The sequence below is a fragment of the Salminus brasiliensis genome, chromosome 10 (assembly GCF_030463535.1).
Source record: "Salminus brasiliensis chromosome 10, fSalBra1.hap2, whole genome shotgun sequence".
Classification (NCBI taxonomy): Eukaryota; Metazoa; Chordata; class Actinopteri; order Characiformes; family Bryconidae; genus Salminus; species Salminus brasiliensis.
The window spans coordinates 5,968,560-5,982,200 of record NC_132887.1 but is presented as its reverse complement, the minus strand read 5'-3'; the positions used below and the strand labels follow the sequence as shown (position 1 = coordinate 5,982,200).

The 13,641-nt window shown below is 39.4% G+C and overlaps 1 protein-coding gene across 16 annotated transcripts in view; it reads right to left on the bottom strand.

Moving 5' to 3' along the window:
• Positions 1-10,195: 10,195 nt before the first annotated feature.
• nrxn3a (neurexin 3a) overlaps positions 10,196-13,641 on the bottom strand; it is a 472,173-nt gene continuing 468,727 nt past the window's right edge. For 6 of the 16 annotated variants that reach the window (XM_072689048.1, XM_072689050.1, XM_072689049.1 and 3 more), the window contains one exon: positions 10,196-12,535. In XM_072689048.1, coding sequence (XP_072545149.1) covers positions 11,610-12,535 — 926 coding nt within the window. In that variant the 3' untranslated portion in view covers positions 10,196-11,609. The remainder of the gene's footprint in view (positions 12,536-13,641) is intronic. The other 10 variants (XM_072689057.1, XM_072689058.1, XM_072689059.1 and 7 more) reach the window with 3 other exon arrangements.

Below are 13,641 nucleotides of genomic sequence, written 5' to 3'. Positions count from 1 at the left end.
CATGAGCAGAACATTAGAAGTGCCACAGTGGCCATGACCCTTTCTACACTGACTGTGAAGTACCTTTGTTTGGATTCTAGCCCTTTTTCATTTCCATCATTACTATGTTTTAGATGATTTCCATGAATTTCATTTCCCTGCATAGATAAAGAGTTTTCTTTGGGAAGGTCACATTTTATAAGCCCATGCATCCTTTCATTTCCTGGACATTATTATCATATGGATACCTTGAAAAATAGCACAGTAACAACACGTCATATCAATACTTCGATTCAAAGCGAGCACTGAGAGACGCTGCGAGACACAGAGGCATTTGTGTATTAAAGGGGTCGTGTGCAGAATGTGTAAGGAATTGTGCAGTTACATAAGTTGGCACCAGGGAACTTCGACCAATTTCTGAGCTCCAATGAACACAGAACATTTAACGAGGGGAGCTGGGGTTAAAGGTCCATTCAAAAATCACTGCAAATGCAGGAAGCCTTGGTAGAGCAACAAGAGGTCCTTGAATCATCGCAGCAATACACGACTGCACACAGTAAAATGTAGATGTTTGTGCGTTTATGAAGCACTCTTTTCACTCTGTGCATGAGGACAGGAGAATTCTAAGGGGGCATTTAGAGAGGAGCCTTTACATACCAGTGCTAGGAGGGTCTGTCCTACCTTGACTGCAGGCTAGAATTTGGGACACAGCATAGGTGTGTTATAATAGTAAAGAACCACTAGGCTTAAATCATCTTTAATCATGATCATTTCTAGCCAAAATCTCCAGCCAAATATCCTGAATATGGAGGTTATAACAGCTGGCATTCAAACCAAATACTCTGTGCATGTTTCGACCGTGTACTTCCATTTTTTACTTACTCATATTTTAGAACTATAGCGGGACAGGGGAACTGAGATTGTAAATGAGCCTCAGATTTTAAGTGTGAATGCACTTCAGTGACGTAATGAAGCTTCGTCAGAGACGTTGTAATGCTTATAAGCAGAGTCTAACAAAGTCTCTTCACTCAGTGGCAATAGTTGCAACGCCATGGGCAGTTATTTCCACCCATATTAGACCAGGCTTCTATCTCTGTGAATGGGGAGATACCAAATCACTGGAAACTGAAGGTCAGATTAGTCTTTCAAACACACGTTTTAAATCAGTGATCAAATCTGACTAAAACTTCATGAACAGCTTGTAGCGTTTGCCTTAAAAATGCACAAAAACAACAGATTTCTTTTTGTTTGTTCTGGCAACTGTCCAGGTTTCCTCTGCTCACAGTGTAACCAGCTAGCTGATTGGCTCATTTTGTTGAAGGACAGTTTAGGTTTAGGTGTAGCAGGTTAAGTTTAGGTTAGGTTGAGGTTAGAATTAGGTTTAGGTGTAGTTCAGGTCAGGTTTAGGTTAAGTTAAGGTTAGAATTAGGTTTAGGTGTAGTTCAGGTCAGGTTTAGGTTAGGTTAAGGTTAGAATTATGTTTAGGTGTAGTAGGTTAGGTAGGTTAAGGTTAGAATTAGGTTTAGGTGTAGTTCAGGTCAGGTTTAGGTTTAGGTTAGAATTAGGTTTAGGTGTAGTAGATTAAGTTTAGGTTAGGTTGAGGTTAGAATTAGGTTTAGGTGTAGTAGGTTAGGTAGATTAAGGTTAGAATTAGGTTTAGGTGTAGTTCAAGTCAGGTTTAGGTTTAGGTTGAGGTTAGAATTAGGTTTAGGTGTAGTAGGTTAGGTTTAGGTTAGGTTGAGGTTAGAATTAGGTTTAGGTGTAGTAGGTTAAGTTTAGGTTAGGTTAAGGTCAGAATTAGGTTTAGGTGTAGTAGGTTAAGTTTAGGTTAGGTTGAGGTTAGAATTAGGTTTAGGTGTAGTAAGTTAAGTTTAGGTTAGGTTGAGCTTAGAATTAGGTTTAGGTGTAGTAGATTAAGTTTACATTGAGGTTGAGGTTAGAATTAGGGTTAGGTGTAGTAGCTTAAGTTTAGGTTAGATTAAGGTTAGAATTAGGTTTAGGTGTAGTAGGTAAAGTTTAGGTTAGATTAAGGTTAGAATTAGGTTTAGGTGTAGTAGGTTAGGTAGGTTAAGGTTAGAATTAGGTTTAGGTGTAGTTCAGGTCAGGTTTAGGTTTAGGTTGAGGTTAGAATTAGGTTTAGGTGAAGTAGGTTAAGTTTAGGTTAGGTTGAGGTTAGAATTAGGTTTAGGTGTAGTAGCTTAAGTTTAGGTTAGATTAAGGTTAGAATTAGGTTTAGATGTAGTAGGTTAGGTAGGTTAAGGTTAGAATTAGGTTTAGGTGAAGTAGGTTAAGTTTAGGTTAGGTTGAGGTTAGAATTAGGTTTAGGTGTAGTAGGTTAAGTTTAGGTTAGATTAAGGTTAGAATTAGGTTTAGGTGTAGTAGGTTAAGTTTAAGTTAGATTAAGGTTAGAATTAGGTTTAGGTGTAGTAGGTTAGGTAGGTTGAGGTTAGAATTAGGTTTAGGTGTAGTAGGTTAAGTTTAGGTTAGGTTGAGGTTAGAATTAGGTTTAGGTGTAGTAGGTTAAGTTTAGGTTAGGTTGAGGTTAGAATTAGGTTTAGGTGTAGTAGGTTACGTTTAGGTTAGGTTGAGGTTAGAATTAGGTTTAGGTGTAGTAGGTTAAGTTTAGGTTAGATTAAGGTTAGAATTAGGTTTAGGTGTAGTAGGTTAGGTAGGTTAAGGTTAGAATTAGGTTTAGGTGTAGTAGGTTAAGTTTAGGTTAGGTTGAGGTTAGAATTAGGTTTAGGTGAAGTAGGTTAAGTTTAGGTTAGGTTGAGGTTAGAATTAGGTTTAGGTGTAGTAGGTTAAGTTTAGGTTAGATTAAGGTTAGAATTAGGTTTAGGTGTAGTAGGTTAAGTTTAAGTTAGACTAAGGTTGGAATTAGGTTTAGGTGTAGTAGGTTAGGTAGGTTAAGGTTAGAATTAGGTTTAGGTGTAGTAGGTTAAGTTTAGGTTAGGTTGAGGTTAGAATTAGGTTTAGGTGTAGTAGGTTAGGTAGGTTAAGGTTAGAATTAGGTTTAGGTGTAGTAGGTTAAGTTTAGGTTAGGTTGAGGTTAGAATTAGGTTTAGGTGAAGTAGGTTAAGTTTAGGTTAGGTTGAGGTTAGAATTAGGTTTAGGTGTAGTAGGTTAAGTTTAGGTTAGATTAAGGTTAGAATTAGGTTTAGGTGTAGTAGGTTAAGTTTAAGTTAGATTAAGGTTGGAATTAGGTTTAGGTGTAGTAGGTTAAGTTTAGGTTAGATTAAGGTTAGAATTAGGTTTAGGTGTAGTAGGTTAAGTTTAAGTTAGATTAAGGTTGGAATTAGGTTTAGGTGTAGTAGGTTAGGTAGGTTAAGGTTAGAATTAGGTTTAGGTGTAGTAGGTTAAGTTTAGGTTAGGTTGAGGTTAGAATTAGGTTTAGGTGTAGTAGGTTAAGTTTAGGTTAGGTTGAGGTTAGAATTAGGTTTAGGTGTAGTAGGTTAGGTAGGTTAAGGTTAGAATTAGGTTTAGGTGTAGTAGGTTAAGTTTAAGTTAGATTAAGGTTAGAATTAGGTTTAGGTTTAGTAGCTTAAGTTTAGGTTGTAAGGGTGTAGGGTGGGTTAGGTCAAGTTTAGGTGTAAGTAATAAAAGTGTACTGGTTGCTTTGTAACATTCTCTGTTCAGGTTTGTGTGTCAGTAATTGCTGCAGTTGAGGGTCAACCTACTATTAGTACACATTGTAATACTGGAATGCTCTTTTAGTCACATATGTACCAATTCCTCCTGAGACCAGGCTGACATCCAAGCCAAGAACCATTAAATAACCTACACGTCTAAGAGTGTGGAGGACGAAGGCTGATTCACTGGTGTTTAATACAATGAACACCAATTAATACTTATTGAAGGTAAATTAGAGACTGAAACACTTCATTGCAGGCGTGTGCTGCACTGTCTGAGTAGAGACAATGGGTCTCTTGAGTCCTGCTGTCATTCAAGGCTTTCAGAAAAGGAGAATTCAAGACTGTCAGGCAGTGGCTTAGAAGCAGCTTAGAAGATTGTCATGATGCAGTATTTGTAAAAGCCTGGAATCACCTGTTAAGTACAGCATTGTGAAGCAGGTTTGATCTTTGCAGAAATTCTTAAATCAGAACCAGCATGAGGGTTCGAATCCCGGTCATGCTGCTAGCCATCGACAGTCGAGGGGCCCTGAGAGAGCACAATTGGCCTTGCTCTCTCCTGGGTGGGTAGATGACGCACTCTCCTCACATCGCTTCGCCGTGGTGCTGACCGTCACTGGCGTCTGCAGGCTGGTGCGTGGGGCCGGGTATGCGAAGGCTCCCTTCAGGCACGTTGGTGCCCTGGTGATGTGGCATTGACAGCAGTTTGAAAAATCAGTGGCTAAACTGCGCATGCGTTGGAGGGGGCGTGTGTTGGGGGGGTGGGGGAGCTTTATCACAAGCAGGGAAAAACATGACAAAAATGATATATCATAATACTCTGTCCAAATGTTTGTGGACACCCCTTATAACCAATGCATTCAGTTTGGTTGCACCCATTGCTGAAACAGATGTGCACATGCACACACACACACAGCTTATCTAGTCCATGGAGAGAAGTACTGCCAAAAGAATAGGACTACCTGAAGCACATAAACATGAACCTATTGGTGCCATGTCTTATGCTTAGCCAGGTGTGGGCTAGAGGGGTATAAAGCCCCTCAGCATTGAGTTGTGGAGCAGTGGAAGAACTGTGTTTTCTGGAATGATGGTTGGTGCTCCATCCAATATTTTTGGGAGTTGAGCATGAGGTGGGGTGGTGATCATCCAGCATTGTGACCTCACTAAAGCTCTTGTTGCTGAATGCAGACATGAAACCCCTACAGCACTGCTCTGATTTTTTTTGTAGAAAGCCTTACATGGCCAGTAGAGACAGGTAATCCAACAAAGCAGGACAAACTCTTGTTTTTAATACCCGTGATTTCGGTAGAAACAAGGAATGAGCAGGTGTCCCAATACTTTTGACAAATATTGTGTACCTACATTGCATGCAAATATGGGGGCATCCCTGGTCCCTGGACTTCTCTGTAGTTTATTGTGGCTTCAGCAGAAATCAAGTCAGTTGTTGCCAGTTTATTAGGTACTAGGTAAACCATAGAAATCCACTCACTGATCAGCAACTCTCTGCTGTGCCCAATTCACTTGTACCAGCAGTGTCACTGCAGGGCTGTGAATGGTTCACCACCCAAATAATATGTCTGGTCAATGGTAGGCAGGGTAGAGAGGAGATGAGGCCGCTGTAATGCATCCTAATGGCAGGTGTTTCTGATAAACTGGTCATTAAAAGTAGGTTCAAGTCAACTCGGTGGATCAGTACTTATCTGAGCGTTTTTAAACCATCACTCAACACAGCTAGTTTGCATAAGCGGGAATAGAATTAAAGTGTACATTGTGAAAGCGGGTTGATTAGATGTCTGCCTCTGACACACAGAACGCAGGATTTAGTCTTAGCATAAAGGAGGCCTGCTATAATGAATCTTCCTAATCACCAGAGCTCATCTGGAAGTTGTGGAGGGATTATTGAATTTTAAGCCTTTGCAGAATTTTAATTAACTTTCTCATCGCCTGGAAAGGGGTTGCTTCAGTCAATGTGGTTCAATAAGCCAGCCACCCATGTAATAAGATGTTCATTTCGAAATTGTACATTTCACACTTTGCTTTCATTCAGAGGAGGCTCCGTGGTCTGCCGGTGAGTGCCTAACTGGGGACCAGGGTGAACACCTAGCATACTTAGTGGAAATCTGCGCTGTGGAATGGTAATGAGCCCGGCTCCTTCGCAGGCCATTCAGCTTGATGCAGATTGTACATTAGGGCTGAATGCTGTGCTGGAATGTATTAAAGATCAATAACCTTCTCCAGTGACTTTTGGCAGTAATAGTGGGAACACAGACACAGACACACACACAGCACTGTGGAACAGAAGAGATAGAGTAGAAATATGAGTTCAGAAAGTACGACTAGCATGAAAACGACACCAAAAAATAATTAATAAAAGATGACATGAGGGGTAAAGTCACAGAGAGAGAGGCAGTGATATGAAACTAGACTCACTGACACAAACAAGAACTTTTTTGGTGGTAAAAGTTGGTGACCTAGTAGAACCCCTTTCAGCCTTACCTCTATTGAGTTAAGATACAGTATGTTGTAATGTTGTAACCCCCCCCCCCACCAAAAACAAAACTGTTATAGTGTAATAAAAATAATTATTAAATATTATATTTATGAAAAAAGTAAATGCTTAAAATCTTTCATATTTCTCATTTCCAGATGTTTTCAGAACAACTTACTTCAATATTTCTAGATGTACTGCCCTTCTTTACGCCACAGTGTTTGTCACTGTTTGGATTTAGCCTTACCTCTATTACTACCACAAACAAAACAAACACAAAAAACTAACCAACCAACCAAAACAAATGTTTAATAGAATATAAAAAAATATTTATGAAAAAAGTAAAGGCTTGCATTTTTTCAATTGTAAAATCATCTGAAATCTTTTCAAATATCCAATATTTCTTATTTCTAGATGTTTTCAGAACATAATATGATTTATTTCTAGATGTATGTTTACATCACTTAATTTTCTTATGTCATTTAATTTAGGCCTAAAAATTTAATTCTCAGCAAATAATGTTGAAAAAAAAAATCTACATTATTTGTTGAAACAAGGTAAATTACAAAGTTACATACATTCTTACTTAAAACACCTAAAATGTTCAATAATCTCATCATATTCTAAAATGTTCCAAAATCTCATCCTACTCTAACAATTTGACAATGACAAAAATGACATATTTACGATGTTTACACTTAATGTTTGTTTTGGTGTGGGGATTTAGCCGTATCTCTATTGAGGTAAGATACAGTATGTTGTAATGTATAGAAAATAAAAAATAAAAAGTGTGCTAGAAATAAGATTATTATTTATTAGCAAATAAAAAATAAATGCTTGAAATCTTTTATTATTAACATCACTTTAAACCTATTAAAATAGGTTAAATTAATATTAAATCAATATTTATCATTTTTAGATTATGCCTACACAATCATTACTCTAGATAAAATTACTTTAAACTCAAATTCTTACTTAAAGCACCTAACAAGTCCAATAATCTCATTAAATTCTTAAAACAATTTTACAGTGAGGAATATTACATATTTACGATGTTTACACCAGCCATGAAATTCGTTGCTGTGTATGGATTCAGCCTTACCGCTATTGAGTTAAGATACAGTATGTTATTATTTGTTATTAGTCCTGTTCGGATTGGATTCTTTATTAGGGAAACGTCTGTAAAATGTTTATGTTTACGTCTCGACTGCAATGCAATTACAGAGAGTTTAGCACCGGAATGTTTGCATCACATGGTCACACGGGCAAAGACTAACGGCTCTTATTTCAGTTTGGAGCGAAGCAATGGTCTATCAGAAATAAGAAGTACATTTTGTTTGTGTTTCATCCAATGGAGGATCTGTGATGGATACTCGTGCTCTGAGACTAAACACAGCAGGTGGCAGTGACCAAAAGTGACCTTCTTTTTCCAACATGAGGCAGAATCTGCCTGGAACAACAGAGATGTGTATCTGGATGGGCCTAAAATCTGAGGTCTGAGGTCAGTGAAAAAGAGGTCATTCGGTCATTCGGCCTGTAATTTTCTCAGAGGAGAAGGAAAAAAGTCAAGATGTCACATGATCACATTAATAACAGTATTTCCTCTAAGATGTTTTTCCATTTGCGTCCGAATGTTGAAAGAGATGCTGACTCTTATTTCAGTTCAGAATTCCAACAAACAACTGATCAGATTTTTGTACAGTTTCAGAAAGTGTTTCATATCTACAGGAGGATCTCAGATCAGTGTGCTCAGAGATTAAATACGGCAGTATCCGATTTGAGGTGACCTCTGAGTTGTGTATTGGGACAGGACTGAAATGATCAGACCACCGCAGAGTCCATTAAAACTGTAGAGGAGTAGAAAAACACAAGAACGATCCACATGAAAATACTACCAGTGACCACATGTACATTAGATCCAGTCTGAACAGGGCTATGGTCAGAACAACATAAAACAACATAAAAACTGGCAGTGAAGTTAACTTTACAGGAGACATAATTATTTGGACATAATTTGAAAGTTTTTTGTTCCAGGTATTTGAGGACCACTTCTATTAACCCATTTATTGTAAGATGTTCACCAATATAAAGAGCAGCTTGAAGTTGTGAATAATAATAAAAAAAAAGTTAAAGCTAAATATTGGTCTTACTTACTTTTTAGCTTAATAGAGGCATAAGGGAAAGGGAAATCATAAGAAATTGAGTGAATTTTGAATCCATAAGACAGTAGATATAAAATAATAAAAGATATAATAAGATATAAAATAATATATTTATGAAAAAATAGGTAAATGTGTTAAATCTTTCATTAGTGAAATCATCTAAGTTCTCATTTTTTATTTTTTCAGAATGTAATTTACTTATTTCCAGATAGTAGTTGCCTTGTTTACGCAATTTATTTACCTATGTCATTTTATTATGCCTCACATCCTAAAAAAAGTTAAATTATTCACATTATTTATTCAAATGAGCTAAATTACTTGCCAATCATTTCTCTAGATAAAATGACTCACTAAAATGTTTAACTTCAAGCACCTAAAAGTAATCTCATAATATTCTTACGACAATTTCACACTGACAAATATTACATATTTACGATGTTTACACCAGCCACAATGTTTGTTGGGGTGTATGGATTTAAACTTTCATGGGCTGTGTCAGTGGAGCATGAATCTATTTGCCGTCAGGGTTTCAGAGAGAGACATTGCCATCATACTGCATACTTACTGTGCCTTCAACAAGGACAAGCTTTGAATAGAGAAGGAGCCAGCAGATGATGCCATCATCAGTTGTAAATAAGATGGAAATCCACACTACAAACTTCCAACTGTTTGTGGGATTGGTGGACGAAACTGGCTTCGGCTTTGTTGTAGACAGCCCTTTACTCTTAAAAATATGAGAGATGCCTTTGAGAGATGCCATTGAAGAACCACTACTTTTGGTCCCGTAGAAAGAACCATTCGTGTGCATGTAAACAGAGTTAGGAACCACACCCACATATAATACCGCTCCTCTTTCCTCACCTTCTCATGGCGACCACTGGCCCAACTCGTGCTTCTTTGGTGGTCTTCGGTCAGCAAGTGGGCGAATCTGGCTTCACGCTTCATCAGCTGAATCCGCCCAGAACTCCAGCTCAGGTTTTGCCTCGGCCTACAGTGAGCATGATCTGCACATGCCAAGGCATGTCCAACTGCCTCCAAAGTGGCTCTAGAAGATTAAACCTGGGAAAGGTTCTTCACACTCAGCTTCATTACAAACATGATTCTTGGGTTCTTTATGGAACCGAAAGCAGTTCTTCTATGGCATTGCCTGGTCATCACCTCAATTTGACCCTGTTTTACAGCCTGGTTAAGTACGCTAGACTGTTAATGAAACAGTGCAGTGCCAGTGCAAGACAGTATGCAGGAGTATGAAAGAAAAAGAAGGTGATGAAAAGACAACACAGGCCGATGGATGGCACAGAAAGCACGGTCACATTGCTATGGTACCAAAGCATGCACTTATGGCACTGCCATCACAATGAGGATGAGAAAAGCGCACTGGCTGGTTCACGGCGGTCCAGGCAGGCCGCATTGAGACACACGACGGCAAGAATCACACTCCATGTAAATGGTGTGAACTGCGTGTCCGCATCCATATGACTCTGTTTTTATTGTTATACATATTCCGTTGATTCTTCCAGAAATAAAAACAACCGATAACAAGGAAGTCTCAGTACAATTAAGAAGTGTGTCTTGTATTTGATTGACAGCGTCAAGTAGTCAAATATCCATGCGACTTAGAAACAAATCTGCGAGAAAGATTAGACCTCTAATCTAACAATGTTCTCTCTGCTGTGCATTACAAAATAAGTGCGGATTTCCCGGCACTGCAAAGTCTCTCTTCACGTCAAGTCGACAAGGTCTGATTTTCTCCATTGAAACACACCGATAAAGCAAACGATCTCTCTGTACAATAGAGTCACTAAAAAAAATAACAACTTAAGTTGGTATATATATGTACATTATCTACCTCAAAAGTACAACCGCTAGAATGTAGTAAAATATGTAAACAAATTCATCGTCGTTTTTGACACAGTTGACTGTGACAACAGATAGAATTCACACTTTTCACATTAGATTTATTTTTCCGTATAGACATCCGTAACAGCGTTTATAGTAGAGTGCCAGTCTGCACCAGACAGCTTCATAAAAAAGAGAACAAGAGGAAATGGAGCAACATACATGTGACCAGAGAACCAAAAAGATCTAGAACCAGCACTGGCTGCAAAAGAAAAAGAAACAAAGGAAGGTTCTCAGGGTTGGTTGGTTGGTTGGTTGTGATTGTGGTGGTTGTTGGTGTTGGTGTTGGAGTTGGTGTTGTCATGGTTGTCGTTGTTGTTTCTGTTGTTGCCGTTGTCGTCACTTCGAGGGGAAAAGAAGAACGTGTGTGTCTGATGAACGAACTGGCCTTGTCTGCTCGAGCGCACTCGAACGTCGTACATCGTCGCGTAAGATGGCATGCATTTACAATCAGTCGCTTTACCGAGACGAGAAAAGAGAAAAACAAAGAAACCAAATGAACAAATAAAAGAAAATGCACCACTTCTCTCAAATTCACAAATCTGCAATGTCACAGTCGGTTGGAAAACGAACATAATTTTGGTCGAGTTCTGAATAACAGTGCTGCAAGAGCTCGGCTGATCTGTCCTCAGCAGTTTCACTCAACTTTGATTTCAGTTACTACATAATACGTCTTTTTTTTTCTTCTTCTTCTTCTTATTTTGCAGAGAGCAAAAAATTATGACACCACATATAATTAATGTATAAACAATACAAATCTTTTTTTTCCATATATATAGATCTTTTTTTGGCAGGAGTCCTTCTTTCTCTGTTTTTGTACAATAAATATTTTTCTTTTTTTCTGTCCCACTCTCGTAAGATGCCAACACTACGTGTCGCTCACATGCTTGCAATGGCCGGAATAATTTTCTCCTCTTGTTACTTTTTTTTGTTGTTGTTCTTTACAGGATTACAAAAAAACGGAAAAAAACAAAAACAAAAAAAAAACAAAAACAAATGAAACCAGATTTATTATTTTTTTTACGCCAAGGATCACATACCTCTAAAAGTCACTTAGGATAATGATGTAGCTGTGAAGATTCTTTTTGTTGTTGTTGTTGTTGTTGTTGTTGTTGTTGTTCTACACTGATAACGTCTTCGACCAGATTGAAGAATAAGGTCACTAATGTCGCTATTTACCTTCTTGGTATGCTTACAATAGTAAGTGTGCTTTATATTACAGTTCATGTGAGTGGTCAGCACCTCAGCACAGTGCCATTTCCCCTCTTTCGCTCTCTCGCGCTCTCACTCTCTCTCTCTCTCACTCTCTCACGCTCGCTCAGTGCAGCTCCCGATACGGTCAGTGTTTTACAGCGTCTCTCTCTCTTGGCTCTCAGCTCTCAGCTCTCAGTTCTTTAGTTCTTTAGTTCTTTTTTTGTTGTTGTTGTTGTTCTTAATTTTTCCGCCTTTCACTCACACGTAATATTCCTTGTCCTTGTTTTTCTGTTTCTTGTTGCTGCTTTTCGAGCTATGCTGCTTGTCCTTCATGACCGCACCATTGCTCTGTGCTGAGTTGGTTATGTAATTTCTGCTCTCGTCCACTTGGTACGATCCCTCGTCCCTGTTTCTGTACTTATACATGGCGTACAGCAGAATAAGGATGCATAAAGCAGCAGCAGCAACTATCCCGACGACCATTCCGGTGGTGCTGCTAGATTCACGGACCACCTCGGAGGCCCCCGGAACCCGCCTGACGCCTGGCTCCGTGGGAATTGCTGTGGGTACATTACGGAACATGGGGGAGGTTATTAATGGGTTCTTCAGCTTTGTGTTGTCTACCTCATAGGAAGTGGGCAATGGAAGCAAGACTATGTCGGGCTGGGGCTTAACCTCGCGGTTATTCATTTTGCCTGCAGGCAGTTTGGGTGGCGTGGCGGGCGTGGACGCAGTTGTGGAGCGGCTCAGCTTGGGGGATAAAGACGTGGTAGTAGTCCTACCATATTCGGAGGCTTTGTTAGGCCTAAAGTCCTTGGCTTCCCACTTAGGCGCGTGAGCTTTGTAGCCACCTTCAAAGGCCGACGTAGACAAGGTCTTATCTGTTACCAAGGAGAAGGTGGTGTAAAAATCTTCATCATCAGTAGGGGGCAGGTTAGAGTCAAATGCTTCCCCAGAGCCATACCCAGATATCACCAAGCCATCATCATCACAATCATCGCTGCCTTGGTCCGACAAGCAAGGTACCCCCGCCTCAGTGGCCATGGACAGGGACTCTTTGGTGGTCTCAATAATGGTGAGGGGGGGACGGAGGGTTGGGGGGAGAGGAATGGAGGGTGCACGTGTAGCTACAGGAGGGAGTTCTAAGGGATCTTCTACATGTACTGGGATAATTAATTCACCTCCTAGGATGGAAGAGAACCAACAAGAGATCGTGTTAGAGAGCACTGGATTTGGACACCCAACAAGAACAAGAACAAGAAGGGTCTGCAAACAAGACTTAAGAACGTAAAGAAAACCAGGTAACTGGTACTAAGCAACAGAAATACGTTGAAAGGAAATGGAAAGAAGACTGAATTTACAAAGTAAACAAAGTTTGTTTGATAAATCAACAAACAAACAAACAAAGCATTTACTAAGTTATCTCAAAAGGCTTCAAGAGGTCTTAATGGGTGGGTGAGCCAGTTACCAAGAGTCAAATAAACGACGTCCTGCTATATTTAGATAGCCCCCTGTAGATCATCTACATCGCCTACTATCTGGTGATTGGCAGCAGCATAGGACCAGGGCTAGTTGGCACTGAGGTTAAGCTTAGGGTTGGTATTACACTATGAAAAATAAAGGTGCTTCAGATGGTTCTTTGAACGCTGCCATAGAAGAACTGCGTTTGTGATAGAGATTTGTGGTTTGTTGAACCATCGCCTGATGGCTGGTAAACGTTCTTCTCACTCACGCATCTTTATGGACCAAAGGTGGTTCTTCTATGGCCTCATTTATTATTTATGAGTGTAGGGTCAATGTGTGCTATGTGCTATGTAACACTTGACCTCTTACACTCATGTATTCTACAATTACATGTACAGTAAATTAACTGACCTAAGTTATCCCTAGGTCATATCACTAAGGAACCCAAAATCATGGAGTTTAAAGAGTCACAAATCTACTTAAATGTAAGTAAAAGGCAAAGTAAGCATCTACAAAGCATCTACAATGGGCTACCCAAATAAACTGGACCCATATTGGGTCGGTTTCTCACACACAGGTTAAACTTAAGCTTGAACTACGACAGGATTTCAAACAGTGAAAGCCACTACTGGCTTTGCAATTTCGTCCCAAAAAACAAAACCTAACCCACGTCTAGGAAACCAGAGCTCTTGCATTAAGTGTGGTCCGTGTCCAATAAATGAAGGACCGCTGCGTAATAACTGTGGCATCCAATAGGACTCAGTAATATTTAATGTGCACTGAGTCACTGCCGCAAAAACTAAACCATTTCGAAAGGACAAAATAT